The sequence below is a fragment of the Vanrija pseudolonga genome, chromosome 5 (genome assembly GCF_020906515.1).
Source record: "Vanrija pseudolonga chromosome 5, complete sequence".
NCBI classification, from domain to species: domain Eukaryota; kingdom Fungi; phylum Basidiomycota; class Tremellomycetes; order Trichosporonales; family Trichosporonaceae; genus Vanrija; species Vanrija pseudolonga.
The window spans coordinates 1,309,937-1,336,817 of NC_085853.1; the positions used below are offsets into that span (position 1 = coordinate 1,309,937).

The following is a 26,881-nucleotide window of genomic DNA, read 5'->3' on the forward strand; positions in this document are numbered from 1 at the left end:
TACCTCGATGCAACGCATGCATCTCTTGCTACTTCTAACTCGCGTCGTCCTCGGCAATGAGCCCAAGCAGCACGGTGCGATACCGCGCCGCCAACCCCCAGCTCATGACTTCCAGCCGGTCCGCCGACGTCTGCAGGACGGCATACGACGTCGGGCGCGCGCTCCGCCCAAAGCCCTGCACGCTGACCGCGCCGTCGCCGTGCTCGATCCAGCCCTCGAGTTCGGGGGAAGGCGACCACGAGATCGTGAGTGGCGGGGCGGTGGGCACGGCGGTCGCGATGTCCGAGAGCCGCAAGATGGCCCACATGCAGAGTGCCGCGTCGAACGTCCACACGACTTCTGGGGGTGTGCTGGGGGTGTGTGGTCAGCAACGTTCCCTCCCTCCGCAGACGCCCGCTTACTCGAAACTAAACCGGCTCATGAGACAGCTCAGCATAGCGGCATTCGCGAACACGTTCCGCGTCGCCGAGGGGTTGGCGCGCATCCAGCCCGCGAGCGTGCGGCGCGCGGCGTCCTGGTGCGCCTCGTTATGTCCCGCTCGTCCGGCAGCGATCTTCACCTGGTCCAGGAAGCCGACTTCCGTGAACTGCATGTGCGAGTGGTATGCTAGTGCCGCGCACGACACCATCAAGTGCGTCGGGGACGTGGCGGAGCGGAGCGTGTGCTGTGCCAGCTGGTCGAGGAGGGCTTGTGGGCTGGGGCGTGGCGTCAGCGCTTGCTTGCTTGCTTGCTTGTGAATCGTAGCGGCTTACTGTATCTCGTACGCAGGCACACTCAGCGTGTACTTGCTCGCCTCGTTCCGTTTCTGACTGAACGCCTGCACGCTCGCAGCGTCCAGACACAGCCGGTACAGCGCGTACGAGATGCAGCTGTACGCTATGTCGTCTAGCGGCTGGGGCACGAGCGTGCCCTTCTCCAGGAGGGAGGACATGGTCTGCGCGAAGGACGTTTGGGGGCCTGCGTCGGGAGCCAGTGTTGGGAGGGAACATGCAATCTCCGTAAAGGGGTATTGGGCGGGCACGCCGAAGAGGCATGCGAGCTGGCAGTCGAGGAGCTGGGGGCGGTGTGAGCGGAACGAAAGCTGCGACGGGCAGCGCCACTCTCGACCTGACTTACGATAATCCCCCACCCCAGCCTCCGATACCGATGGTCCTGCTTCAACGCCCGCTCGAGCTCCTTCTCCGACCCGCCCTCGCGCGACACGTGCCCGACGGCACTGATGCTCGCGTCGAGCAGGTGCATGCGCTTGCACGCGGTCACAAGCGACGCGCGGACAACCTCGGCCTGCTGGAAGAGCTTGGGCGTGCCGCTGAACAGGGCGTAGTAGCCCTGCAGCAGGGTCGACTGGACGACGGCGAGCTCATAGATGAAGCGCTGGTCGTGCTCGCACTGGCGTCAGCGTCGGCGTGCCTCTGCAGGTGACTTACGATGAAGGCGACGTCGCGCCGTACCAGCTCAGCCAGGGGCAGACCTAGCCTCTCCAACCCATCACGCGCGTACACGCTCCCCACTGCAGCCATGGCCTTGAGCAGCAACGCCGGCGCCTTCTCCACCAGAAAGCTCCCCCTCGGCGAGTCGATCACTGGCAGCCAGGTGGCGAAGCGCGACAGGTACAGGTTGACGCCGTGGCTGATGGCCGCCTCGGAGGGGAAGTTGCCGAGGTCGGGCCGCGCCCACATGGCCGAGTGCGCGTGCATGGACAGGGTGAGCATCATGTGTCTCTGCTGACTCGTGACGTTCTTCCCCCTGTCCGCGAGCTCGGGCAGCTCGCGCGCGGCGGCCGCCTCGGGCAGATGCAGCGCCGAGTCGGCCCCGCTCGGCTTGTACACGTTCGGCCAGGCGCTGTCCCGCGGGCCGTTGTCCGGGATCGCGCGCGGCTCGCCCCCGTCCACCTCGGACGGGAGGAGCGCGCCGACGAGATCGTCGTGCGCGCTCGGGCTCGGCGGGCGCGTCGCGATCGGGTCGAAGATGTTGCCTGCTAGGTCTGGGAAGCCCCAGTCGACGGTCGACGGGCCGGCGAGGTACGGCGCCTGGCCGGTCGCGCTGAGGATGAAGTCCGTCAGCCATGGCTCCGCGGCGGCTGCTGCGTCGTGCGCTGGCCAGAGCGACGCGAGCGGGGACGTCGACGCGCGCGGCACGGCTTCCGCCGCGTCGCCTAGCGCTACTAGACTCGCGAGCGGTGTTGATACCGCGGGAGGAGCAGCGGGCGCGGCGCTGCTGCCGCTCCCGGCAGAGTCCATCCACGGCAGCTTGGGCGACACGGGCCGCTGTCCCCGCAGTAGCCCTGGGCCGGCGCCGACCGCCTGCGCCTCGACTTCTAGGTGTCGATATCTGCATGGTCGAGCGACTTCCCGGCACCGCGTGCAGACCTTTGGCGGGACGCCGTCGCATGCTACGCGGTCGTCGACACATGCGATGCTGCGTGTGTCAGCGGGCTCACCGCGCAGCGAGCTTACCACGCCGCGCGCCGTGGCCGGCCCGCTCTCGCGGCCTTCTCGCCATGCGTCTGCACCAAGTGCCTATTGAGCACGTCGCTTGCGGGGTCAGCTTTGCCCTCCCCGCGACACCCACCTGCGTGAGTACTGCTTGTGGCATACATGGCAGCGGTAGTTGAGGTCGCCCGAGTCTGCGTTGGTTGTCAGCGCTTGCTGCGGGGTGCACGACCGGCAATTGGACTGCCGGCGGCGTGCCGTCCAGCTGCAGAACGCACGCGTCTTCTGGTGCCGCTCGAGGTGGTCGAGGCGCTTGTACGCCTTCATGCACCCCGGCCACGGGCACGCGTGCGGCTGGGCATTCGACATGGTGGTGCCGAGTGGATGATGAGTGGGAAGGTGACCAAGAGTGAGTGATGTGGTGATGTCGTTTCGTGGGGTTCGTGGGGGTGTCGGCCCGAGAGAGCTGCCTGCCGAACACTCGCGCCAGGCCAGGCGGGTGTGGCCGAGAGGGGCTCAGCCAGTGTTAGCCAGCACAAGCACACAGCGGGGCCACGGACGCACGCGCACACCCACATGCGCGCTTAGGCGAGCAGAGCGGCGCAGCGCGGCACAAGCATGTCCGCCAGCCGTCCGTCTTGCCGCCCTTCGCCGCCCGCGCGGCGGCAAGCCCCACCCACCGCGTGACCTCGGTCCGTTGGCGGCGTGGCGCCGGGCCGATATTCCGGGGCTCGGCGGGGCACTGCGCTTGGCACCACCCCACCCACGACACGGAGCCAGCACACACCAAGCAACCAAGCAACCATTAACATGCGCATCGTCCTATGTACTGCGGGCTACATTGCAGCGCGTGCATGACGCCGCGCTTGCCCGCCGCTCAAATCAGCGCCTGCAGGAACTTTCTGCTGTCGGCCTCCTGCTCCGAGAAGCGGCTCAGCGCGGCGTGCAGCCTCGTACGCGTCGCCTCATCCTTCTCGTTGAACGCGTCGAGCACGCCCGGCGCGGTGTAGTCGAGTGCCGTGTCCGTCGGCTTCCAGTCCGCGCCGGACACGGGGTCGGAGGCAAGCAGCGACTGCATGCGCGCGTCGCTCGGCTTGCCCGGCGTCCACGCGGCCCAGTGCTCCCGGTCCCCCTGCTGCGCGAAGGGCACCTTCCACAGGCCCTTCTTGTACGGCGGCAGCGTGGCGCTGCTCGCGAGGTCCGTGAGGATCGGCGCGCCGATCGTGATGTGGTCCGCGCCGAGGTCGGTCGACGCGAGCGCCTCCGCCGCAGAGATGTAGCTCGCCGTCTTCATCTGCGGTGCGTGCTGTCCTGCCTTACGGCGCGCATCGTACGCGGCCCGGATCTGCATGTGACGATTCGCCATGGGACTCTGCGTCGCGGGGTCCGCGACGTCCGGCCAGCGGTCAGCGCTAGAGTGCGCGCCAGGCTCGTTGAGGTACATGCTGATCGCGTGCATGTCTGCCTGGGCGGCGGCGAGCGCCTGCGGGACAGAGAACAGCGCGGTGCCGAGCGTCGCGATGCCGTCGGCCTTGAGGCGCTTCGCGGCCGCTACGCCCGCCGAGGTCGTCGGGATCTTGATGCAGAAGCGGTCGTTGGTGATGCCGGCCGCGTTGAACGCGGCGGCGTACAGCTTGGCGTGGTTGTACACGTAGTCCTCATCGTAGGCATTCGAAGGGGATGTCTGGGCCAGCACGCGGCCAGAGATGAGCGGGGTGACTTTGGCGGCGATGCGCGCGACCTGGGGTGTCAGCGGCCAGAAGCAACATGCCACTATCTAGCTCCACTTACACAGTTCGCATACACCACCTCCCAGCCCTGCGCGCCAAACTCCTTGGCCGTCGCCTCCACGACCTCGCGGTTCCGCTCGTCGGTAATAGCCTGGTGGATGAAGCCCTGGTTGCTCGTCGCGTCGTGCGGCGTGATGGGCAGGGCGGCGATAAAGTCGTAGTCGTACGTGTCGGCGTCGACGTTCAGCGCGCCGTTAAGCTGCTCGAGCAGAGACTGAACCTTTGCGATCATCGTAGCTTGTGTGTGTGTATGTGTGGGCTACTGCCTCGCTTGCACGCCGACAAGGAGCTTATGTACCGCCCGCCGACTGTCATGCGGCAGCCTGCTTGCCGCTGGGTGCCGCCGCCGGATGTGCCCATCCCGACTGCGTGTGGGGCTCGCCACACCCACTTACCCCACCCACATACCCCACTCTGCCTGGTGGGCGGGAGCGGCGCCGCGCCAAGCCCGCGGCGGGGCATTCCCGGTCGGTCGAGTAGAACTGCAGAACTCGCTCGGCAAGTACTCAGCCTGGCAGAGGGCGACCTTGTTCGAGCCGTCTGGTTCGAGGCGTGAGGGATTCCGGACGCCGACTGCGCTCTTGCTCGCTCGCCAGCTGACATATCGCCCTCGACCCAAGTCACATGCGTCGTGTCGTGGGCAACGTCCACAAACTCCACATTGCTCAGCCTTCATCGGCCCGATGTTTGTACGTCCGCCGCAGCGCTATGTCGCCCGCCCAGATAGCCACACGTCAACACGTCGACCACTCGGCAGACAGTCTTTCTTCACTCTGACCATTGTTTTACTTCGGCACGCCGCACCCGCGCGCGCGACACATCGTCGCACTGTCGTCCTCGCATGCGCCGAAGTTCGGAATGCTCTGGACCTGCTCGCCCGCTTCGCGCATAACCAGCAGCACTTCTCAATGGGTTGAGATGGGCGTTGCTGCCAGCCCGAGTCGGCGCCGTCCTCGCCGCGCTGAGATGGGATATGGCCCGCCATGTATACCTGAACCCGATGGAGAAGTGCTGGACATGCATCTAGCGGCGCAGGCAAGCGCTCGGGATACCGCCTCGTGTCTGTTGGCCTTGAGATGCATTATACATGTTACTAGTCGCCTCGTCGTCACTGACGCCCCTCACTCAAGCCTGCCAAACACAATGGCGGCTCTTCCCTGCCTGGACCGTCGTACGGTCGGAGAGACCCGCCTCGCAGCGAAGTAGTGAGCGGCATGAGCCAGCGCGGTGTCACACACGGCATCGGGGCGTAGTTATCAGTCCCAGGCTGAACGGTTGAACGAGTCCTACGGCCGCACCGGTGATAGTAGTGGGTGGCAGAGTCATCGGCCGCGCCAGGTCGACGACCATCGGACATGCCCGCCTCCTCCCGTGGCCTCTACGTCCGGAGAAGATCCGTCTGAGCAGCCACCCACAGCCAGCTGACCTATCTCCCCCACATCGCAGCACGGGCCAGTACATGGAGCAAGTGTACGACGAGCATGCATGCATGCCACCTTGCTGAGCGAGCAAGCAAGCAAGCATGGCCCTCCACAAACCCCACCCTCACCCCCCACCTGGCTGGAGCCACGCCAAGCCCCAATAACCCCCATATATCCGTCAGGTGACACGACCTACGCGATTGCCGAGCGGCAGCGCCGCCAGGCCACTGTTGTATTGTTCGTTCCGGGCGAGCAAGGCGAGCAACGAGCTCGGTGGGCCCGGTGGGGTTTGTGGAGTTGCGTCCCAGCAGCCCTTCTCACCATCGCATATATCTCATCAACATGGGCGCGTAGCTTTGCCACTCGCCCGACCCCCTCTCCCCACCATGCCGTCCTTCCGCGAGTCGTGGTCCCACGCGACGCCGTATCTCGCCTTTTGTGTGTTTACATTCGCCTGCGGCGACCTCATCTTCGGGACGTGAGTGGGCGGCTGCGGGCTGGCGCGAAGCGCCCGCCGGCCAGCACCATACGTCCCATGCTGACACCCCAGCGACACCTCCACGTTCGGCTCGCTCCAAGCCCTCCCGTCGTGGCTCAACACATTTGGCACGCCCGGCCCGAACGGGACAAAGATCCTCACGACGTACCAGAAATCCATTGCGAACTCTGGTGGGTAGCACTGGGTAGCACTGGCCGCGGGCCGGGGGCAGCCGACGCCGGCCCGCTGTGGGCCGAAGATGCCGGCAAGTGTTTGTTGACACCGCAGTCATCTTTGTCGGGCGTATCGTCGGCACGACGACATTCGAGCCTGTTGCTGAGCGGTTCGGGTACAAGCCTATGCTTTATGGCGTTGCGCTGTTGCAGATCTTGGCGGTTATTGGTGAGTCGTGGCGGGGGCTGTGGTGGGGGGCGGCACGAGCGTGGCGCGACACTGCGCAGGCTTGCGGGCAAGACCCAACTCACCACCCCAGTCCAGCTCACGTCCCACACATGGATCGTCTTCACGGTCGGGCGCGTGTTCGCGTACCTCGCAGTAGGCTACATTGAGAACCTAGTACGTCAGCTGCTCGCTGAGCCGGGAAGCGAGTCTGACGACCCAGGTGCCCATGTACAGTGCCGAGATCGCGCCGCCGGCCTTGCGCGGCTTCTGCGCGGGTCTCCTGACGCCAGTGTAAGCCCCCTTCCCTACACACCCACACCCCCTAACAACGTACACAGCATCACCCTCTCGTCCGTGTGGGGCGCCGGCATGTGCCAGGCCTACGCCAAAGAGACGCGCAAGATCGGGTGGATGGTGCCCATCGGAGTCCAGATGATTCCCGCCGTCATCATCCTCTTCCTCACCCCGCTCACGGTCGAGTCGCCGCGCTGGCTCGTCGCGCACGGGAAGAGCGAGCTGGCGCTCAAGAACCTCCGCCGGCTGCGCCGACGCGTCGACGTAGACAACGGGCTGTGCGAGGCGGAGATTGCCGCGCTCGAAAAGGTCATCGAGCACGAGCGCAGCCTGTCGTCCGCGCGCTGGCGGGACCTGTTCACTAACCCCTCGTACCGGCGGCGCGCGATCATCTCGCCCTTGCTATTCTGGTTCTACCAGACGACGGGGAACAGCTTCGTAGGTGGAGCGAAGAGACGCAGCTCACGCCCCAGTACAACGCGTATGGCCCGTCCTTCTTCAAGGAGATCGGGCTGGGCTCAAAGTCTTTCACGTACGCCACCGTCGTGCAGCTCGTCGGCGCCGTCGGCTCCGCCATCGCAATCTTCCTCACGGACCGCGTGGGCCGGCGCCCGCTCATCATCACGGGCGCGTGTGGGTTGATTTTGTTTGATTTCTTGATTGCAGGCCTGGGCGGCAGCGCGCCGCGCACGACGACGAACAACAATGTCGTGGTCGCCAGCTTCATCCTTATGATCTTCTCCACCAAGGTGTCGTGGGCGACGCACTGTTGTGAGTGGGGCAGTACCGCCGCCATGAGACCAGCTTCCTAACCCACCACCCTGCAGTCCTCGTCGCCTCGGAACTCGGCGGCCTCCGCATGCGCAAGAAGGTCATGATGGTCGGCACGACGATGGACGTCTTCTCCAACTGGCTCGTGTCCTTCACGTCGCCGTACATCATGAACAAGCCGTACGGCGGGATTGGGGGCAAGATCGGCTACATCTTTGGCGGCATGGCGGTGCTGTCGTTTCTGTTCGCCATCTTCGTCGTGCCCGAGCTGCGCGGGCGTGGACTCGAGGAGGTCGACGAGCTGTTCGAGCACCCGCACTGGGGGTGGCAGTACAAGCACATCCAGACGACTGGGATGGGCGCGCAGATCGCGCGTATCCAGGGTGGAGACGTCACTGCCGCGCAGGGGGGCAAGCTGGGTGACGGGGAGGGTGCGGAGGATGTCAAGGTGGGGTCGGCGTGAGAGGAGCAGCATCGCTGACTCGCAGGACGACGTCCAGCACATCGAGAAGGTGTAGCGCGAGCGAGGGGTGCTAGTGTCAGAAGTAACAGTGTCGATGCAATGGTACACAGTCGTACTATGGTGGGCTGCCTGGAGTCAGTTTAGTTTAGCATACGGTGCACAACCCACCGTCAACGCCGCGCTACTTCGCCTGCCCGGCTGGCGCCAGCCCCGCCGAGGAGGGCGCATTAAACGCCACGGGCGCCATGACCTGCGACGCGGAGAGGTTCGCCGCTCCCATGCCCGGGGCGACCTGGCCCGCGACCCCTGCGGTGTTCTCATCCGGCACGTCGACGAGCGATGCGGCCGCGGACATCTCGGACGCGGTGTAGGCGGCGCGCTCGGCGTCCGTCATGGTTGACGGGTGTCTTGCGTGGGAGCGGTGCTGCGGCGGGGGCTGGGGGGAGGGGGAGCGGTGGGCGTGGGCCGGGGCCGAAGCCGACGGGCGGCGTTGCTGCGGTTAGCGAGGCCGTGTCTGTATGTGTGCTCACTGTCATTGTGTGTCGTGGTGGTGTGGGCAATGGTGCGATGGAGCGATGCGACATGCGCAGAAGCACAGCCAAGGCGGCGGTGCCGATTCTTGGCTGCTGCGTGTCACCGGGGCCCCATGTTGATGCGAATCACACCTCGGGCCGAGCAGTGTGGTGTCAGCAATGCAATCTCATCATAAGAGGTAAGCACTGGGAAGTCGCCTGCAGCATCGGCCTAGGCGCAGTCGATGGCGACCTGTAGGCTGGAGCTGCCGGCAGGCAGGTATACAGCCCGGCGACGAGCCGAGGTCTGCGGGCCGACGGTGCGCATGTCTTGGCATCCTCCACTTGTCTGAATAATCTCTGGGACAGCGACTTATAATGGTGTCATCTAGGCGCAATGGCGTGCAATCTACCTCGTACTGCGCCATCACCATCACGGCCGCCGTAGGACAAACGTTTCGACACACCGCCGGCGATGGCGACACGTATCGCGGCGTCCCTCCTCGTCGGGGCGACTCATAAAGCGGGCGTCGGCAACCTCGACCAGCACCACAACACCCCCACCCGCCAGCTCCCCTCAACTGCAGTCACCTTCCCCCCACCCCGCACCACCATGGCTATCAACAAGATCTTCCTCACAGGCGGCACGGGCACCATCGGCACCGAGGTCGCGCGCGACCTAGTGGCGCACGGGTACGCCGTGCGCGGGCTTGCGCGCTCCGACGCTAGTGCCGCCAAGCTGCAGGCGCTCGGCGTCACCCCAGTGCGGGGCGACCTGACAACCCTCGACGTCGCCCGCGCGGAAGCCGCCGCTGCCGACGCGGTCGTGCACCTCGCCATCGACTTTGCTAGAGTCATCGACTCGGGCAGCGAAGAGCAGGCCTTCGTCGAGGCCGTCGGCGACGTTCTCAAGGGCACGGGCAAGACATTCATCGGCACGTCGGGGACGTATATCGGCGTCGGGACGGGCAAGACGCCCTTCACCGAGGCGGACGACGGGCGGCCCGGCGCGTTTCGGTACAAGTTTGAGTCGACCTTCCGCTCGCTCGGTGACGACGGCGGCGTCCGCGCAATCGTCATCCGCCCGTCCTTGACGCACAGCGACAAGATCGACGGGTTCCCGCGCACCGTGATCGCCAAGCCCCGCGAGCTCGGCTTTGCGCCGGTGCTCGACGGCGGAGAGGAGAAGTGGACGTACAACGACCTGCACGACGTCGCTGTGCTCTTTAGGCTGGCCTTGGAGAAGGCGCCAGCTGGCTTTAGCAGGTATCACGGCACGGACGAGTCGACGTCCAACCGCCAGATCGCGGAGATCGTCGCCGCGCACTGGGGCGTACCCGTGCGCGAGGCGACGCGGGAGGAGCTCACCGAGGCCTACGGCTTCTTCGCTACATTCTTCGGCAAGGATAACACTGTCAGCAGCGTGGCTACCCGCGAGCAGTTGGGATGGGAGCCAAAGGGGGCGCGGTTTATCGACCTCCTCAAGGACGGCACGTATTTCAAGCAGCTTTAGGGGCTGGGGTTGTATAGACGATGTACGGTGTGGGCTGGGCAAGGCTGTGGCGCGCCGGAATGTACCCCGGCGTGCAAGTGGACTGGGCGACCATGGCGGATTCCAGCGAGCCAGCAGCCACAGGGCTCCACGGTCGCCGTGCAGGTTCCCGCCCCGCACACGTGAACAAGCAGCAGGGCGAGCAGCAGGGCAAGCAGGAGGGCAAGCAGGAGGGCAAGCAGCAGGGCAAGGATTCACAATGTTCACCGCAGCCTGCCTGCGCTTGCTCCGTCGGCATAAACTCGGCCCGCACCCCGAGCGGCACTAACCCCGCCCACGTCGCCTGCGCTCGTACTCCACCTCGGCGCGACTCCGATCTTGCTGTTCTCGGCCCACAGCCAGCGCGTAACACTCCTCCAGCAGCTCGCTTGGCAGTCCTGCGCGGAGCACAGTGCTCCGTTTTCGCGTCGATGGCGAAGTGGAGGGCTGCTAGGTGAGTTTATATGGTTTGGAGTGGTGTGGAGCATTCGTACACTCACCGCCGCCTTGCTTGACACGTAGAGAACAGGCATCATGACCGTCGCACCGCAGCAGCGCAAGTGGTGGAAGGAGGCGAATGTGTACCAGAGTGAGTAGGCCGTTGGCTCTGAGCGTTCATCGCTGACGCCCCAGTCTATCCTGTAAGTCGCTCCGCCCCGTGGATCACGCCTTCCCCGCGCGCTCGCTGACGCTCGCCCCGCAGGCATCGTTCAAGGACCACGCCGCGAACGGGCACGGCACTTTGCGCGGCATCGCGTCGCAAGTGCCGTACCTGCACGACCTGGGCATCGACATTGTGTGGCTCTCGCCGGTGTACGCGTCCCCGCAGGCAGACATGGGGTACGACATCAGCGACTACCAGGCAATTGACCCGCGGTACGGCACGCTCGAGGACTGGGACGCGGTGCGCGACGCGTGCCATGCGCGCGGGATGAAGCTCGTCATGGACCTGGTGGTCAACCACTCGAGCGACCAGCACCAGTGGTTCAAGGAGAGCCGGCGCAGCAAGACGGACCCGAAGAGGGACTGGTACTACTGGCACCCGGGCAAGGTGGTGGACGGCGTACGCCAGCCGCCGAACAACTGGCGCAGCCGGTTCGGCAGCGGCTCGGCATGGGCGTGGGACGAGGCAAGCCAGGAGTACTACCTCCACCTGTTCCTCAAGGAGCAGCCCGACCTCAACTGGACGAGCCCCGGCCTCCGGCGTGCAGTGTACGACATGATGCGGTGGTGGCTCGACCGCGGGTGTGACGGGTTCCGCTGCGACGTGATCAACTTTATCGCCAAGGCGCCGGGCTTCCCCGACGCGCCGGTCACGGATCCCACCAAGGAGTTCCAGTTCGCCGGCGGGCTGGCGGTTAACCGGCCCGAGGTGCACACTTACCTCAAGGAGATGTACACTGAGGTGTTGTCGCACTACGATGCGTTCTGGTGAGTGGTGTGCGGCCGAGGGGACGCGCGCCGTGCCGGCCGGGTGGAGCTGACGCCACACCTAGCGTCGGCGAATGCCCAGGCAAGGACTCGCCCGAGTCGTTCGCGGCCTACTCCCGCCCCGAGAACCACGAGTTCCAGATGGTCTTCAACTTCCACCACCAGTACTTTGACCGCGACGGCGCCGAGCGGCGGTACAAGCCCGACTGGGTGCTGAGCGACCTGAAGAAGCTGTACAACCAGTGGCATGTGGAGCTGCCTGCGCTTGGAGGCTGGTTTGCCAACTATATCGAGAACCACGACCAGCCGCGGTTCGTGTCCCGCGTTGGCTCGGAGGGCGACCTGCGCAACAAATCCGCCAAGCTCGTCGCCCTGCTGCACATCACGTTGACTGGCACGCTCTTCCTCTACCAGGGCCAGGAGACGGGGCAGGTGAACATGCCCGCCGACTGGCCCGAGAGCGAGTACAAGGACATCGAGGCGACGCAGCGGCTCGAAGGCGAGCGCGCGTACCTTGACCGGCTGGGGGCCACGCCCGAGCAGCGCAAGGAGCACATGGCGCGCGTGTGGCGCGATATCCGGAGCGCGGGGCGCGACTCGCCGCGCACCCCGATGCAGTGGGACGAGAGCGCGTACGCTGGCTTCTCCAGCTCGGAGCCATGGATGCGCGTGCACGACGACTATCCGCAGTGGAACGTCGCCAAGCTGCGCGCGGACCCGGACAGCGTGTGGAGCTTCTATGCCCGTCTCCTCCGCCTGCGGAAGGAGCGCCTCGCGCTCATCTACGGCAAGTTCATCCCGCTCGACGCCGACGCAGACGACAACTACTCGTACGTGCGCCACGACGAGGCCAGCGGCGAGAAGTACCTCGTGCTCCTCAACCTCGGGCGCGGGGAGCAGAGCGTCACGCTCGACCCGGCGAGCTGGGGCGTGGATGTGAGCTCTGCGCAGCTGCTCGTGTCGAACGACGACGCGAAGGAGGGCGAGGGGATCAGCGGGCCGGTCGAGCTCGCGCCGTACTCTGGGCGCGTGTACACGCTGGCTGAGGCGCTGCCCAACTAGACTAGAACAGAACTAGACTAGAACAGTGTATGTGTATGCATGTATGGTTTGTGTTTGCCAGCGAGCGTGTGTTTGCGCTGCGGCCCGGTCTGAGCCGGTTCGCTGGCCTGGTCGGAGGTTCGGCGCCTTCGCTGCACCTGGGCCGAAGATGCGCCGAGTGGAGGAAGTGGAGCGAGTGAGCGAGCGTCGGAGATGAGCGTCCGGGGATTGTGCGTCCCTTGCGGCGCCGACGAGTAGGCTGTGCTGCGAGGGCACCTGTGTTTGACTAGTGTGAGTTGACCCTCGCCGGGCCGTGGTTCCGAGAGGGCGAGTGGTCGTAGGTTGCAGCAAGAGTGGCGAAAGGCGTGGCCGCAAGTGAGCTTTTTCGGGCCATCTCGACGCCACGTCGTGACAAGGCCATCGCCAGCAGCGCTGTAGTAGCACCCAGTCGACATGCGAGCTACGTGCTGCTGTCTCTCGAAGAGCCCTACGGGAGCGCGGTGGAGGACGAGCTCTCGCAGCACCTCCACTGCCCCACAACCTGACTCGGGAGGCCAAAACAAGTCCCTCACTCACTCACTCTCGGCGATCCGGCCCCGAGGCACCACCGGACAGTTGTGCCGGCGGCTTGCTCTCTCATCCTGCCTTGCAAAGCCTTGCAAGGCCCCCACAGCCGTCGGGGCAGCCCCGACAAGCTCATATATAGCTGCGCGCGGCCCCATAGCGACCCGTCCCTCAGCCCCCTCCTACCTCCCCTCGCACACCATGACCGTCACTACCGAGACCCAGTTCGTCGCCAACGCCGACATCCCGCGCGCGTGGTGGAAGAGCGCGGTCGTGTACCAGGTGGGTGTGGTAGTGCACTCGTCATGTCGTGGCTGCAGCTGATGCCGACGCCCCCCCCCCCCCCCCTCAGATCTACCCTGCGTCCTTCCTCGACACCAACGGCGACGGCGTCGGCGACCTGCGCGGCGTGATCAACAAGCTCGACTACCTCAAGGACCTGGGCGTGGACGTCATCTGGCTCTCGCCCATCTTCAAGTCGCCGCAGGTGGACATGGGGTATGACATCAGCGACTACAAGGACATCCACGCGCCGTATGGCAGCGTGGCCGACGTCGACGAGCTGATCGCCGAGCTGCACAAGCGCGGCATGAAGCTCGTGCTCGACCTTGTCGTCAACCACACCTCGGTCGAGCACAAGTGGTTCATCGAGTCCAAGAGCTCAAAGACCAACCCCAAGCGCGACTGGTACTACTGGCGCCCGGCCAAGGTCGCCGCCGACGGCTCCAAGAGCGAGCCGAACAACTGGCAGTCCGTGTTTGGCGGCTCGACCTGGAAGCACGACGAGACGACTGACGAGTACTACCTCCACTACTTTGACGAGAGCCAGCCCGACCTCAACTTTGAGAACGTCGAGGTTCGCCAGGCGGTGTATGACTTGATGAAGTTCTGGCTTGACAAGGGAGCGGACGGCTACCGTGTGAGTAGGGCCAAGTGCCATCGCCCCCGGGCCGACCGAGCTGACCCACGTCAGATGGACGTCATTGCCCGTATCTCCAAGAACGTCTCGTTCCCCGACGCCGCCGAGCAGGTCAAGGGCGCGCGGTACCAGGACTTCCCCCGTGGCGCCGGCCCTCGTCTGCACGAGTACCTGCACGAGATGAACCGCGAGGTGTTGTCGAGTGAGTAGCGCAGCCCAGGGCAAGCTGACAACGCCAGAGTACGACTGCATGTCGGTCGGCGAGCTCAACTTTGTCGACCCCAAGACCATGCTCAACTTTGTGCACCCCGACCGCCAGGAGATCCAGACGGGCTTCAGCTTCGACCACGTCAACGTCGGCCTCAAGGGCATGGGCCTGGGCCGCCACCTCGTCAACCCGTGGACGCTGCCCGAGTGGAAGGAGACCATCACGCGCTGGCAGTGGCTGCGCGAGGCAGGCGCCTGGCACGCCCTGTACCTCGAGGTGGGTGTTTGCCATCTGCACCGCTGACCTCCAGAACCACGACCAGCCGCGCTCCATCAGCCGCTTCGGCAACGACTCGCCCGGGTGGCGCTGGGCGTCAGGCCGCGTGCTCGCCCTCCTCCATGCGACGCTGTTCGGCACAGTCTACCTGTACCAGGGTGAGGAGATTGGCATGATCAACCTCCCGCTCGACTGGCCCATCGAGGACTACCAGGACGTGCAGACGCAGATTCTTGTCAAGGAGTAAGTCGGCCCCTTGGGGACGCACACTCACACGCCCAGGATCAACGAGACGTGCGAGAACCCTACAAAGGTCGTCCAGCAGCTCCTCCCCAAGATGCGCGACCACCCCCGCTCGCCCATGCAGTGGACGGCCGGCGCCGGAGCCGGCTTCTCCACCGCCAAGCCGTGGATGCGCCTGCCTGAGGACTATGAGGTGTGCAACGTCGAGGCGCAGGTCAACGACCCCTCGTCGCTCTTCAGCTTCTGGAAGTCGGTGCTCGCCTTCAGGCGCAAGCACGAGGACATCCTGGTGCGTCCTGGCGTTGAACCCTACCTTCTCTGCTAACCCTCGCCTCCAGGTGTACGGCTCGTACCGCGAGCTCTCGCCCGAGGACGAGGCCGTCTTCGCCTACGTCCGTGACGAGAAGTTCCTTGTTGTGCTCAACTTCTCCACCGCCCAGGTCGTCTACGCCTTGCCGGAGAAGTTCAAGGCGTCCAAGTTCCTCCTCTCGACGACGCAGGACTCGGAGTGGCCCGCCACGCTGGGCGACAAGCTTGCGCTCCCGCCCTGGACTGGCGCCGTGTACGAGGTGTCCAAGGAGTAGATTTTGTAGAATTGCAATGTGAAGGAGTACTTGACAGTCACCAGCGCAGCGTATGTAGGGAGATAAAGTGGAGGGAGGAGGGAGGCCTGATTATGTCATTCTGGCCATTCTGGCTCAACTGAAATGGCTTGTGATCATCTTCATTTGCTGCTGCGCAGCAGCAGCTCGACATCTCCAAATCTTGCATCTGCCCAAACCACCTCAAGAAACCCCTATACCCACACCCCACAGCTCAAATGCTAAGGCCGGCACCAGGCGGCGCGATACCTGGCCGGCCGCACCGCCCACTGGTCGTGCGGTGCGGGTACGATGGCTCGACGCGGCCCGTAAACTTCCCCTCGGCGGCGAGCTGCCGGCTCGAGTCGCTGCGCACGCGCGTGGGTGCCGCCTTGCGTTGCGTTTTCCACGCTGACCCGCACGCAGGTCGAAGAATGCTTCGCCCTCTCCGCGTGGCCGTTCGTGCTCACGTACACCGACGACGACGGGGAAGAGTACCACGTCCGCACCGAGGCCGACCTCACCGACGCCATCTCGTACTTTGCCTCTGGGGACGATGAGGGCGCCCACTCGAGCGGCGCGGCCGGCCGGCCGCCAGCCCCGCCCAAGATCTCGATGCGCGTCGACGTCGTAGTAGAGTACGACGGGCCGAGCCTGAGCGACACGAGCTCGATCGCAAGCTTCCGGACGTCGGAACACTCCTGGCACTCGAGCGAGCGGAGCGCCGCGCGCAGCGACGGACGCAGCTCGTTCGAGTACCGCAGCTCCCGGGGGAGCAGGTACAGCTCCGTGCCGCCCATCACGACCGACCTCGCGGACCCGCTGGGTGCGATGCGCCTCTCAAGCCCGGGGAGCACGCTCTCGGGCGGCCCGAGTTCAGGCCGCAGCACCGTGCTGCAAGGCCGCCCGCGGGCATCGCTCCCCCCGCCAGAGCTCGACGCGGCGAGCGCGTCAGCGTACTCGCGCCACCGGGGAGCGCGGACCGAGAACGCATACTACGACGACACGGCGCCAGCGCTCATGGGCCACTCGGAGCTCGGGTCACGCTGGCTCCGCGAGCAGAGCCAGCTCGCCAACCGCATGCCACGGCTCCGGCTGGGCGGCCGGAGATATGACTCGGATGACGAGGGGCTGAATAGCGACGATGAAAGCCTGGGCGATATCGAACTGGTCCAGGACGCGCGCGGACGTGAGTCTTGGCTGGGTGCCATTTGGCGGCAAAGCTGACTCCTGACAGGATACTACTACTCGTACCAGACCGAGACAGCATCCCTGTCGTCGCAATCCGAGGCGGATTTCGACTCGATGGAGCACGCCGGGCCCAGTTCAGCGGGGTTCACGTCGCCCAGACTCACCGGCGGCGCGAGACGAACATCGCCCGAGACCGCATCCGAGGTGGAGGAAGTCACGCGCGCGCCGAGCAGCGAGCCGACGGGACCGCCAGTCCTCGCGCCCGACTGCTCGGCTTGTGGCGTGCGCCTAGACTACATGCGCTACGTATGCGTGCCGTGTGGTGAAGGCGAGTTGTGGACCGTCAACGCGGTGGGCAAGGCGCCGTTCGAGCCGCCCAGGCTCCCAAGTGAGCAGAGCGACGGTGACGCGACTGAGTCGTCCGAGGGCACAGCCTGGGGGCCCCTCGCGTCTTCGACCGGCAGCCAGACGGTGTATCGCGGCGCCGACGGCCGCTCGCGCTCGGGGTCAATGTCGACCAACGCCAGCGTGCACTCATTAGCCGTGGCTAACGGGAGCGCCGTGTCCCCCGGCTCGCCGAGATCGATCCAGTTCGACCTCGACGGCAACCCGACCCCCGCGCGGCACAGGGCCACGCCGCGTGGATACGAGCTCTGCCCCTCCTGTATAGAGGTGCACGGTATCGCGCACTCCAAGGCTGCGAACCGCGAGCGCGACGCCAATGGGCACAGGAAGAAACGGTCAGGTCAGCTGCGGCATACGTTCCGCGAGAAGATCTGGGGGGCTGAAGGCTGGATGGATATTGGTGGGTTCGTCGCTCCCGCTGTGCTGACCAGCCCAGAGTATGCAGATGACTCGGATTGTACCATCTGCAACACGCCCCTGGTGAACAACCGCTATAAATGTGGGTATAAAGCTGTAGGGTCAAGCTGACAATCAGGTGTCTCGTGCTCAAAGTTCGATTTGTGTCGCTCTTGTGAGTTGCCAGGAGATCTTCGTCCTAGCTCACACCCCCCAGGCTACCAAAAGGTAGACGAGATTCACCCCGTGCACGTCTTCTTATCACTACCGGACAAACCTTTACCCAGCCTCGAGGTGGCCAGCACCAGCAGCGTTCTGGGCAACGGGCACACCGAGACGCGGCCAATACGGCATCCAGGCGCCTTTTGCCACAAGTGAGGTCGTTAGCCATGGAATGTGCACTGACCTCGCAGCTGCTTACAAGACATTGTCGGCCCGCGATTCCACTGCGCGGTATGCCCGTCATGGGACCTGTGTATCCAGTGCGAAGGCCTCACGACGTCTGGCGACGGTCAGCACACGGCCGACCACATCATGATGAAGATCCCCATTCCCCTCGCATCGTCCGAGGTCGAGGCTGTGAGTCGGCGGGCACGCGACCGTTGGTTCCAGCAGGACTCGTCGACCGTGGCGCGGCGCACGCCGGGGGGCAGCACGGCGTCGCGCTCGTCATCCCCGTCAGTCGACACGGAGACGGTGTACGCGCCCACGCGGCGCAGCGCACGCAGCGTCAGCACAGCTGCACGGCTGCCTGTCCTCCCCAACTCGGGGCGCGGCACGCCGTCTGTCACCCGGCAACAGGTCGCCGCACGCCCCCGCGACGACCTGGACCACAATGCACGCTGCGCAAACTGCAACGAGTGGATCATGGGCCGGCGGTACCAGTGTGCCAACTGCCCCTCCGACCCGGAGCCGTACAACCTGTGCTCGATCTGCGAGCTGCGGTCGTACCGCGTCCACGACCCGCGGCACGTTTTCTTCAAGTTCGACCGCCCCGTCCACATCCCACTGCAGAGCACGCAGCCCCTCCTGCCCCTGCTGTACAAGAACCGCGCCGGCCAGGTCCCCGCCTCGGCAGTGCTCTCGCCGCACGACCCGACAGCGTACCTCAAGCACGTGCTACACCGCGAGACGGTCTGCGATATCCACATGGACCAGATCCGCGGCGCGTGGTTCCGCTGCGCCCACTGCGCTGGCGGATTCGACGTGTGCCAGGAGGCTGAGCGCACCGCGGATCATGACCCCACACATGGTGAGTGCAGAGAGTGTGGCTCCTGCTAACATCCCCCAGTCTTTGTCGTCTTCAAGGCCCGCGTCGACATGGTGGCCTTCCGCGAGCTCGCCAGCCTCGCCGCGTCGTACCCCAAGCCGCTACTCAAACAGCAGGTCTACTTCTCCTGATGTTCTTTTTTTGTAACCCCATCTGTATGTAACTCTCTAGCTCTCTAGCCAGCAGCTTGCTGTTATCAATGCATGTAATGACGGATACTGTGACAATTTAATTAGAGTATTCCAGACATGGTTACGGGATCGTTGTTCCCTTTGTTCTGCTGCTGCTTCTTCCATCATCTCTCTCCCTCGCCGTTCGTCTACCAGAACGAGCACCATCCCACAAACGCGACGCAGAGGTTCTCGACGTTGATGGCCTGCGCGACGAGCTCCTCGACCTGCTCCTTGATGCCGAGCGTGACGTTGGGCTTGAAGTCACGACCCGTGAGCTTCCTCCTCACACGCTCAATGACTTGAAGCGCCTTGTCGTTCATGACTTCTGGGCGGTCGGCCTCTGCTTTGCGTCAGCCTGCATTCTCGACTTCAGATCAAACACCACCCACCGTTCAGAATATCGCGCTCATCACCGCGACCAGTGCCGCGGCCGGGGTACTGACGCTCGTCGACGTCCTGCGTTGCCCGGTTTCCACCAGGCTGGGCGCCCGCAGTGAGACGCCAGTTGATTAATGGGTCGTACACGAATGCCTCGAGCACGGCCATGAGCGACTCCTTGTTGTCGCGCATCACCTCCATTGACACCTCGCAACTGCGCGAGAATGTACCCGTGATTCCGCACACCTCCATCGCATGGATGAGCATGCGGGTGAGACGGAACGGCACCTTTTCTGGGTACTTGTCACGCTGCATGGCGACTTCGAAGCAGTCACCCTGGGGCGGTCAGCATGGCAACACGCTCCAATGTACTCACGAAATCAATGTGAATAACGTCGCCACTGATCGAGTCCAGCATGAGGTTTGAAGGGTGACGATCCCCGAGGCCGAGGATATAGCCGATCATTGATGTGAGCGCCAGACTGCGAGTGTAGGCCGTTCGTCTCTCCAGCCACGCCTCCGAGTTACGACTGCCGAGCCAGAGAATGCGGTACAGATCCTGTCCGGTCGTGTTGTCGAGAGCGTACTGGAACACCTCCACCTTGTGCATCAGCGGAAGGCTGTCGTAGTTGTCGTCGGCCATCTGGTTCATGAGCCTGTTCTCAATGTCAAGGAGTATCTTCCTTGATTCACGGTACGCCTTGATGAGCGTGTGTAGCGTGTCACTGTGTGGGATCCAGCCGAGTAGACCGGCACTCGGCGACAATGGGGTGATCGAGAACCGGTGGATGAAGAGATGGCGCTTGGCACTCTCCTGGTCGGCACTGAGCAGAGTGTTGACCAGGCCAAACAGCTGCATGACACGCTCGTCCTGTCGCAGATCCTCATGACCCTTGAGCAGGAAAGTGTATTCCTTGCCGTCGCGTCCCAGCATTGTGAAGCGTCGTGGTCTCTGCTTCGAAGTGATGACGTTGAACGTGGGGCGAACAGAGCCGATACCGATGACGGGCTTGCCACTCTGGTACGTTCCAGGAACAGCCAGTTCGAGGTCACGAACGGCCATGAGCTTGGGTGACACGTACTGCAGCTCAATAACGTTGAGGAGCTTGATCTGGCGTGTGAGGCGCTGGAAGGTCGAGTAGTAAATGTCCCAGGCTTGGTTGAGCTCGTTTGTGTCACCCGTGGAACGGTATCGTCTGCAAAAGTCTCTGGCCATCTTGAGTTCGTGGCCAAAGCTCTGGACGAAAGAGGTCTCTCGCAATGTCTCTGGTCCACGCTCAATCATGTCGTGCAGAGGCTCGAGCACCTCGAACATCGCCTGCTCGTTGTGCTCAGCGAAGTAGTGCTTGGAGGCATCCTCGAGTCCCTCGTGCCACTGCTCGTGCCAGAGAATGGCAGCACGGATAAGCTCGGTGGAGACGAGCTCGGCCTGGTCGACAATCGTAGCCGAGTGCTCGCGCATCTTGGCGGTGATGCTCTGAGCCACTGATCTTCGGCTGTGAACGTTCGACTTGCTGGCCACTGTGAGCGGGTAGATGAGAGCCTGAGGGTGCGCCCGGCCGATATCGTGAAGCAGGCGGACAATCAGTTGCTGGATCGCCACGCGCGGCGTCTGGATACGAGCGATGATCTGCGGGATAACCTCGAGCCACACATCGACGTTGACCGTTGTCATGCCTTGTGAAATGGCCTGGCTGACACCGTGTTGGTAGCCGTACGTGAACCACAATGTGAGCAGACGAAGTGTGTCTTGCAGTGAGTTGCCCGGCGACAGAGCAATCGATCGCAAGAAACCCTCGACGGCTGGGATGATATACGTTGTGAAGTGCGCCGATGATAGACCCTGTTGCGAGACTTCGAGCTGCGTGATGACTTCGAAGTTTGCCAAAGCCCAAGTGTGCCATGCCTGGTACCAGGTAGGGTCCAGCTCCGTAGCCAGCGAGTAGTCATTGAGGACCGTGGAAGGGTCCGACTGGGCGCGTTAATTTGGTCTTCGTCCGGTACACGCAAGCACTCACAGTGAAGCTCTGCTCTCCCATAGCAGCTTGCCAGCTACCCAGCTCGACGTGGCAACGAGCGAGAAGCTTGGTGTACTCGCCAAACATCTTGGCATCCGGCAGGATGAGGCGGCCCTCCTCGTTCCTTGCACCGAGACCCATGTCGTCGGACAGAGCGGCAGTGAAGTCGCGAAGGTAAGCAAGAGTCTCGTAGCGGTCGTCGCGCGAGTTCTTCTGCACCGCCTGAGCCCACTTGAGGCGGTAGTACGCAAAGACAATCGGCGGCGGGGCTCGTGATCTGCTCTCGGCATCTAAGTTGCTGCACGAACTGCCAACCAGAGAAGTAAGGGTCTTCTCTGCCAGGTTGAGTCTGTCCGAGGTGCGACAGAGGTCGGCGAAGTGGATCCACGTGTCCATGTCCTCGCTGGGAGTGAGGACAAGCGAGCGGAGCTGGAGGATACGCTGCCAGACTTCGACGTCGCGACGACAGCCCTCGAGACTGGACCAATCAGCATTGTGTCTCAACGTCTCAACTCACCGCTTCTGCCACGTCTTGCGTTGCGTGGCCTGTCTCTCGGGTTGGTCCGCATGATCCTTGTAGGCAATGATTTCTTCCAGCTCCGACAGCATTTGCACGCGCACCACGACACTTTCCGTCAGTTCTTGCTCTTGGGCAGCAGACTCACTCATAGGCACGACCGTAACTCTCGCCGGTGAGCGACGTGAGCTCGCCGTCCAGGCGCTCACGCGCCTTGGTGATGTGGCGAAGAGCCGAGCTGAACTGATTGCGGTGGACTGCGAGGATGGCCTTGAAGAAGTTGCGGTCGGCCGAGTCGTTCTTCATGGCCGAGATGTAGTCGTCCATCAGATCCCACTGGTACAAGGCCCAGCTGGCTGCAGCCGCAAGGGGTGCGATCAGCTTCTTCTCGTCCTGGGCTGCGTTGGGCCAACGGATCTGAACAAACTCTGCGAGCTCTTCCCACTCTCCGAGCGCGTGCAGAGCCTGGAGCTTGCCCATGGCGATGGTAGCCTCATCCGTCGTGCTGTCGGGGTCCGCGGCGCGCTCGTTCCAGACGACGAGAGCCTCTTCCCAGCGACCAAGCTTCTCGTACCAGAGGACGTCGTGTGTCATGTGCAGGTTGTTCTGCGCGTACTCGAGTGTGCCCCATGCGGCATCACTCTGCTGCAGCTTTTGATTGACGCTGATGAGGTCCTCGACGACCGCGGTCGAGGCATCAACAAAGAACTCCTGCTCCTTGTAGTGCAGAGCCTTCGCATAGGCGTGGAAAGCTGTGGCGTAGTCACCGAGCAGGCGAGGCTCAATAGCCAGCTGCTTTTCGTCGTGCTCCATGAACTCGGCGAGGTTCAAGATGGCATTGACGACGTCCGATGGCACCGTCGTGTTGGTAAGGGCCTGCTCAATATTGTGGACCAGGTCCTCTTGGTAGCTTTCGTACAGCTCAGTCCAGCACGAAACGAACGCCACGTTGAACAGCTCGCGAGCGAATGGGAGGTGTTGGTCTGCAAGCTTGGTGCAGGCACGGATTGCTTGTGATGGTGACTCGCGCATGAGCTCGACACCGAGCTTCTTGAGCCATTCGAGCCATTCCTTTCGGGTGGTGACATTGGAGCAATCCCAAGCCGCCTTGAGCTGCTGCTGGTTGACAGGGAGCTTGTGCTGCTCGGCCGACACTGCGACATCCGTTGAGGCGTCCGCGGCGTACTGTTCGACAGGGCCGAGGTCAGGAGGGAGGCGCTCGCGGTTCAACAACTTGGTGACCATCTGGTCGTACGCCGGCCACACAATCTTGTTCTCCAACAGAGCCTGAAGTGATCAGTACCACGGACAATCACCAACTAAAATCCATCTCACCTTGTTAACCATCGGGATGAAAATGGAGTAGTCGGGTCCGAACTGGAGGACAAGGACGCAAAGCGTCTCCATCGCGGCGTTGCGGAGCTCAACATCAGGAGTGCTGAGAGTGCGCACGAGCGGGTGGATGATCTGAGACGCATGGTCACTGAAGTTGACCTTGCGGCAGAGCTGGGAGGTCGTCATGAGTGCGGCCTTGCGAAGCTCGGGAGGGGCCGCCGGGTTCTCGAAGCTGCGGACGATGACCGGAAGCACAAGGTGGAGGTAGTCCTCAATACTCGAGCCAAAGACATAGAATGCCTTGAGAATGTGAAGGAGAGTCTCGAGGCGCTGTGCCGAGATGTGGCGCGCTGCAAGGTCGCCATCAAATGAGCGGAGGATCTGCTGGAGTAACTGCGGGAGATATGCCTTGAACTCTCCTTCCACGGCACGCGCGATAGCCTCGACCAGCGAGATGATTGTAATCTGTAAGGTCGAGTTAGGGTTCCAAAAGTCGTGCACGAGAGCGAACACCTCATTCAGGTAGTTGCGGATGTGCTGCTTGACAATGGTGATCAACTGAGCAAGCTGCTTGAGGAAGACGTCTTGCGAGTCACGGCTACCCAGGCGGATGACACCGAGGAATGCGGGAAGAATTTGAGGCAGGAAGCTGACACATCGGAGACGCTGAGTCCTAAAGATGAGCATGACCGAGTTGATAGCGTCGTAGTGGTGCTCCTTCATGTTGGCATCGTTGAGCACGTTGACGAGCGAGTTGATGACGACCGTCTGGTAGTAGTCGTCGTTTGATGGCCCCTGGGTGTTCATCAACAGCGTGATGTCTGTGACACGAGGACCAGAGGTCTCTGCGTTCGGGTCGTCACCGGCGCCATGTAAGAGCCTGTGCTTGAAAGGATCCAAGGCACCGAGCATGCCCATCGTCCTGATGGTTTCCAGACGGATGGCCTGCGAAGTCTCCGTTCTGAGGAAACGGAAGAGAATGCCCAGAAGCTGAGGGTGCTCAATGTAGGGCGCAATCACTTCACCAGTGTTGGACACAACCTGGCCAAGGGTCTTCAAGGCCGCGTCACGCTTTGACGCTGAAGCCGGGTCGTTGAGCATTTCAAGAACGAGATCCAAAATGGTCTTGACGTTGGGGACGAGTTCTTCACCGGCCACCTTGGCGAGTTCACCAATGCAGGTGACACAAGACGCGGCAACAGCAGCTGGTGTGCTAGGCGAACGAGCAATGCGCAGCACGACAGACAGGATCGTCGACGCATACGACTTGACGAGCCCAGCCGAGGCGCCGATCAGGAGGCACAAGAGCTTGGCGCTCTCCTCCTTCTGCTTGTTGTTGGTCGAGTACTCCAGCTCGGTAATGAGGTTGATGAGCGACTTGCGCAACGACGGCATAACGTATGCTGGGTTGTAGTGGGCAAGGCGACCAATAATCCCGATCGCAAGCTCCCGGATCTTGAACTCCTCGTCATTGAGAGCAACGAACAGACAGCGAATGTCTTCGGCCTGCGAGAGGTGACGATCAAACTTCTCGTCGAGGTTTTCGAGAACTGCCTGCCTGATAGAAGGATCTGGGGCGTCAGACCTGGAATCATTGGCAATACTCACTTTGGTCGGTGATGCCAACTGTGAGCAGCTTCTCCAAGACATCGTTGACAATCTCGATTGAGTGGCTGCTTGTCTGGTGGCAGATAGGATCGTTGACAAACAGCTGCGTGGAGGCCAGTACCGCCTCCTTTCGCACCTCGGCGCTGTCGTGCTCAAGGTAAGGCAGAGCAGCCTCACGGACAAACTCATTAAGCGTGTGACCTGGAGGGTTAGCGAGTGGTAGACCATCGTCGACGCGCAAACATACCGCTGAAGTCAAAGTTGCCCAAAATCTTCAGAGCGAGCACAATCGTCTCTGGGGCCTGGCCGCCTCCCGAAGCCTGGAGCACACTGTCACGGGTGATCTCAACCGTCTTGCCGCGAGGGGCAGGGGCACCAAGAGGGCGGAAGGAATGACCGGTCAGGATCATTGACAGAGTCTCAAGAAGGCGATCTAGCTCATTAGCAGGAGTCGCGGCTTCGACACAAACCTTGGATTGTGCGAAGCAGAGGAGGAATGTGGCCCGAGATTACTTCCAACGCGTGGTAGAGCGCGTCCGAAAGACCCCAAGGGAACATGAGGTCGAGAATTTCGTGCATTTGTCTCGTGAGCATTGGACCGACGGCTGTCGTGAGCATCGCAAGACTCTGGAAGATGGGAGCCTCGAACGGCGCATTCTTCTTGCCCTTCTGGCGAAGGTGCTCCTTGATAATCTTGACAATGTCATCGATAAAGGGGCGCATCTTGGACGCAAGTTGCACGGACATGTGGCCGAGCGCAATGTAGGCTACCATTGTCAGATCGGTGACTGACAGTACGTCTCGGACAGAGTCACTCACCAATGTCACGGTCTGTGGGCCTCTGCAGAGCCTGCAGAAGGTAGGACATGCTGCGGTGGAGGTAGTGAACCTCAAAGTCCTCGCTGTCGTACGTTGCCATGCTTGGGATCAAGCCGATGACGGCCTTCCTGATCACAGTCTCCTTGCTGTCGCGGTACTTCAGAGTGATGTCGCAGATGTTGTGGAAGAACTCTCCCATAGACTGCACTGTTAGCGATAAGCTCGACTGGGCACACCCACGAGCTGCTGATTCTGGAGCATGGCGCCAAAGGCAAGTAGAGAGCCGAGGATCGAGTCCACGGAAGCCGCCTTCAAGAGGCCACTCTTCGCCTCCTCAAAGATCTTGCGGTACACTTCGTTGCCTGATTTGGTTTCACGCGTCTTGATAATGTCAAGACACGCTGAGAGTAGCATAGATGCCCTCTCTCTAACCATAGTCTGGGGAGGTCAGAACAGTTACCACTTTAAGTTACTCACTCTACTGTCCCGCAAAGGAACCCAGATCTTGTCGAGGACGCGAGGAACGAAGGGCATGAAGAGGCCCGGCGAGTTATCCGCGAACTGGTGCAGGAGCAAGACTGCGCTGAATCTGCTAACCTCCTGACGTGTGTCTGAAGGGCATCAGTTACTATCCAGCCCAGGCAGGCCCAAAACTCACCGTCGATCATCTGGAGAGCCTGGTTCACTTCCTTGGTGAAGAAGGACTCTCCGAGATTGATGCCGGCAATGCGGACCATGTTGCCCACCACTCTGGCCGCGGAGACCATGACGGCAGAGTCTGGGTAATTCAGGAGGGGGCGTAGGTCTGTGGGTGGTCAGTACGTGACGTTCGCAGCTGCAACTTACATCCGTAGAGACGGATATTGTTTTGAAGGGCTCGGTCGGGCGTATCATTGTTTGTGGCCTCGAGCATGCTATCTGGGGACAAGTCAGCACAGCCCCGATGCAGCCTGTGTCACACATACCGATGGCGAGAATGGCACCCAATCGCTCGTGCGAGTAGTTGCTGCGAGAGAGGTCGAACGTCTTTGGAAAGACGTCCTTCCACATGTTCTTTCTCGAGTCATCGCCAGGCGACTCCAAGCTCGACGCGTCGATCTAGGTGGGGTGGTTAGTGGTTGTCATTGTAGACGCGCGGCCGAGCTCACATATGCCTTGAGGTCCTGCGCAGCCTGGACGCGAACATCATCGGCTCTTGGGGGTCGTTAGCGCACTTGTTGCGGTGGTTGAGGGGAGGAGCTCACTTGCTGCCCAAACGGGCGAAGATGCTGTCTAGAACATCGGATTGGGACGCCATGATGGGCTTGACATGGGACTGGCGCCCAGATTAGGATGGCGAGAGTGCCCGGTTGGGAGAGGGATTGATGGCGATTCCAAAGTCGGCCTGATGATAGGGAGAGGGAGCGGGGGCGAC

At 62.8% G+C, this 26,881-nt stretch overlaps 10 protein-coding genes across 11 annotated transcripts; 5 read left to right on the top strand and 5 right to left on the bottom strand.

Annotated features, from left to right (window-relative positions):
* Positions 1-3: 3 nt before the first annotated feature.
* On the bottom strand, positions 4-2,856 carry hxnR_1 (Nicotinate catabolism cluster-specific transcription factor). Its single transcript, XM_062773704.1, has 9 exons — positions 2,711-2,856; positions 2,572-2,626; positions 2,457-2,534; positions 2,370-2,418; positions 1,428-2,267; positions 1,117-1,389; positions 753-1,054; positions 402-695; positions 4-350 (listed from the first exon to the last, which is right to left on the bottom strand). The coding sequence occupies exons 1-9, from the start codon at positions 2,799-2,801 to the stop codon at positions 35-37; spliced, it is 2,298 nt and encodes a 765-aa protein (XP_062629688.1). The 5' UTR covers positions 2,802-2,856; the 3' UTR covers positions 4-34.
* A 453-nt stretch (positions 2,857-3,309) lies between these two features.
* Positions 3,310-4,469, bottom strand: tal (Transaldolase; the record flags this gene model as incomplete). Its single annotated transcript, XM_062773705.1, has 2 exons — positions 4,224-4,469; positions 3,310-4,173 (listed from the first exon to the last, which is right to left on the bottom strand). Exons 1-2 carry the CDS (start codon positions 4,452-4,454, stop codon positions 3,310-3,312), a joined length of 1,095 nt encoding a protein of 364 aa, XP_062629689.1. The 5' UTR covers positions 4,455-4,469.
* A 1,560-nt stretch (positions 4,470-6,029) lies between these two features.
* On the top strand, positions 6,030-8,106 carry ecdD_3 (Major facilitator-type transporter ecdD; the record flags this gene model as incomplete). Its single annotated transcript, XM_062773706.1, has 9 exons — positions 6,030-6,121; positions 6,194-6,312; positions 6,410-6,523; positions 6,615-6,697; positions 6,744-6,814; positions 6,862-7,255; positions 7,291-7,588; positions 7,645-8,036; positions 8,077-8,106. 9 exons carry the CDS (start codon positions 6,030-6,032, stop codon positions 8,104-8,106), a joined length of 1,593 nt encoding a protein of 530 aa, XP_062629690.1.
* A 126-nt stretch (positions 8,107-8,232) lies between these two features.
* Positions 8,233-8,587, bottom strand: LOC62_05G007185 (uncharacterized protein; the record flags this gene model as incomplete). Its single annotated transcript, XM_062773707.1, has 2 exons — positions 8,233-8,487; positions 8,582-8,587. The coding sequence occupies 2 exons, from the start codon at positions 8,585-8,587 to the stop codon at positions 8,233-8,235; spliced, it is 261 nt and encodes an 86-aa protein (XP_062629691.1).
* A 589-nt stretch (positions 8,588-9,176) lies between these two features.
* SPBC2A9.02_2 (putative protein) lies at positions 9,177-10,076 on the top strand (the record flags this gene model as incomplete). The annotated part of the gene is made up of 1 exon (XM_062773708.1): positions 9,177-10,076. The coding sequence occupies one exon, from the start codon at positions 9,177-9,179 to the stop codon at positions 10,074-10,076; it is 900 nt and encodes a 299-aa protein (XP_062629692.1).
* Positions 10,077-10,245: 169 nt separating this feature from the next.
* LOC62_05G007188 (uncharacterized protein) lies at positions 10,246-12,433 on the bottom strand. Of its 2 annotated transcripts, XM_062773710.1 has the most exons (3): positions 11,587-12,433; positions 10,595-11,522; positions 10,246-10,541 (listed from the first exon to the last, which is right to left on the bottom strand). In XM_062773710.1, exons 2-3 carry the CDS (start codon positions 10,799-10,801, stop codon positions 10,380-10,382), a joined length of 369 nt encoding a protein of 122 aa, XP_062629693.1. In that variant the 5' UTR covers positions 10,802-11,522; positions 11,587-12,433; the 3' UTR covers positions 10,246-10,379. The 2 variants fall into 2 exon arrangements, with proteins under 2 accessions (XP_062629693.1, XP_062629694.1); XM_062773711.1 differs by having other exon boundaries at positions 10,595-12,433.
* On the top strand, positions 10,246-12,587 carry mal1_0 (Alpha-glucosidase; the record flags this gene model as incomplete). The annotated part of the gene is made up of 4 exons (XM_062773709.1): positions 10,246-10,548; positions 10,650-10,683; positions 10,798-11,519; positions 11,591-12,587. The coding sequence occupies exons 1-4, from the start codon at positions 10,526-10,528 to the stop codon at positions 12,585-12,587; spliced, it is 1,776 nt and encodes a 591-aa protein (XP_062629695.1). The 5' UTR covers positions 10,246-10,525.
* Positions 12,588-13,331: 744 nt separating this feature from the next.
* On the top strand, positions 13,332-15,360 carry malL_0 (Oligo-1,6-glucosidase; the record flags this gene model as incomplete). Its single annotated transcript, XM_062773712.1, has 7 exons — positions 13,332-13,412; positions 13,483-14,049; positions 14,104-14,251; positions 14,289-14,533; positions 14,568-14,776; positions 14,816-15,065; positions 15,115-15,360. 7 exons carry the CDS (start codon positions 13,332-13,334, stop codon positions 15,358-15,360), a joined length of 1,746 nt encoding a protein of 581 aa, XP_062629696.1.
* A 236-nt stretch (positions 15,361-15,596) lies between these two features.
* Nbr1 (ZZ-type zinc finger domain-containing protein) lies at positions 15,597-18,750 on the top strand (the record flags this gene model as incomplete). Its single annotated transcript, XM_062773713.1, has 6 exons — positions 15,597-15,737; positions 15,784-16,546; positions 16,595-17,452; positions 17,567-17,723; positions 17,763-18,601; positions 18,641-18,750. The coding sequence occupies 6 exons, from the start codon at positions 15,597-15,599 to the stop codon at positions 18,748-18,750; spliced, it is 2,868 nt and encodes a 955-aa protein (XP_062629697.1).
* A 188-nt stretch (positions 18,751-18,938) lies between these two features.
* tor2 (Serine/threonine-protein kinase tor2) lies at positions 18,939-26,764 on the bottom strand (the record flags this gene model as incomplete). The annotated part of the gene is made up of 18 exons (XM_062773714.1): positions 18,939-19,132; positions 19,182-19,506; positions 19,547-21,142; positions 21,189-21,666; positions 21,706-21,816; positions 21,854-22,992; positions 23,041-24,611; positions 24,649-24,849; positions 24,896-25,081; positions 25,119-25,415; positions 25,468-25,669; positions 25,708-25,905; positions 25,945-26,078; positions 26,126-26,272; positions 26,314-26,385; positions 26,433-26,565; positions 26,616-26,661; positions 26,712-26,764. The coding sequence occupies 18 exons, from the start codon at positions 26,762-26,764 to the stop codon at positions 18,939-18,941; spliced, it is 7,083 nt and encodes a 2,360-aa protein (XP_062629698.1).
* Positions 26,765-26,881: the final 117 nt, after the last annotated feature.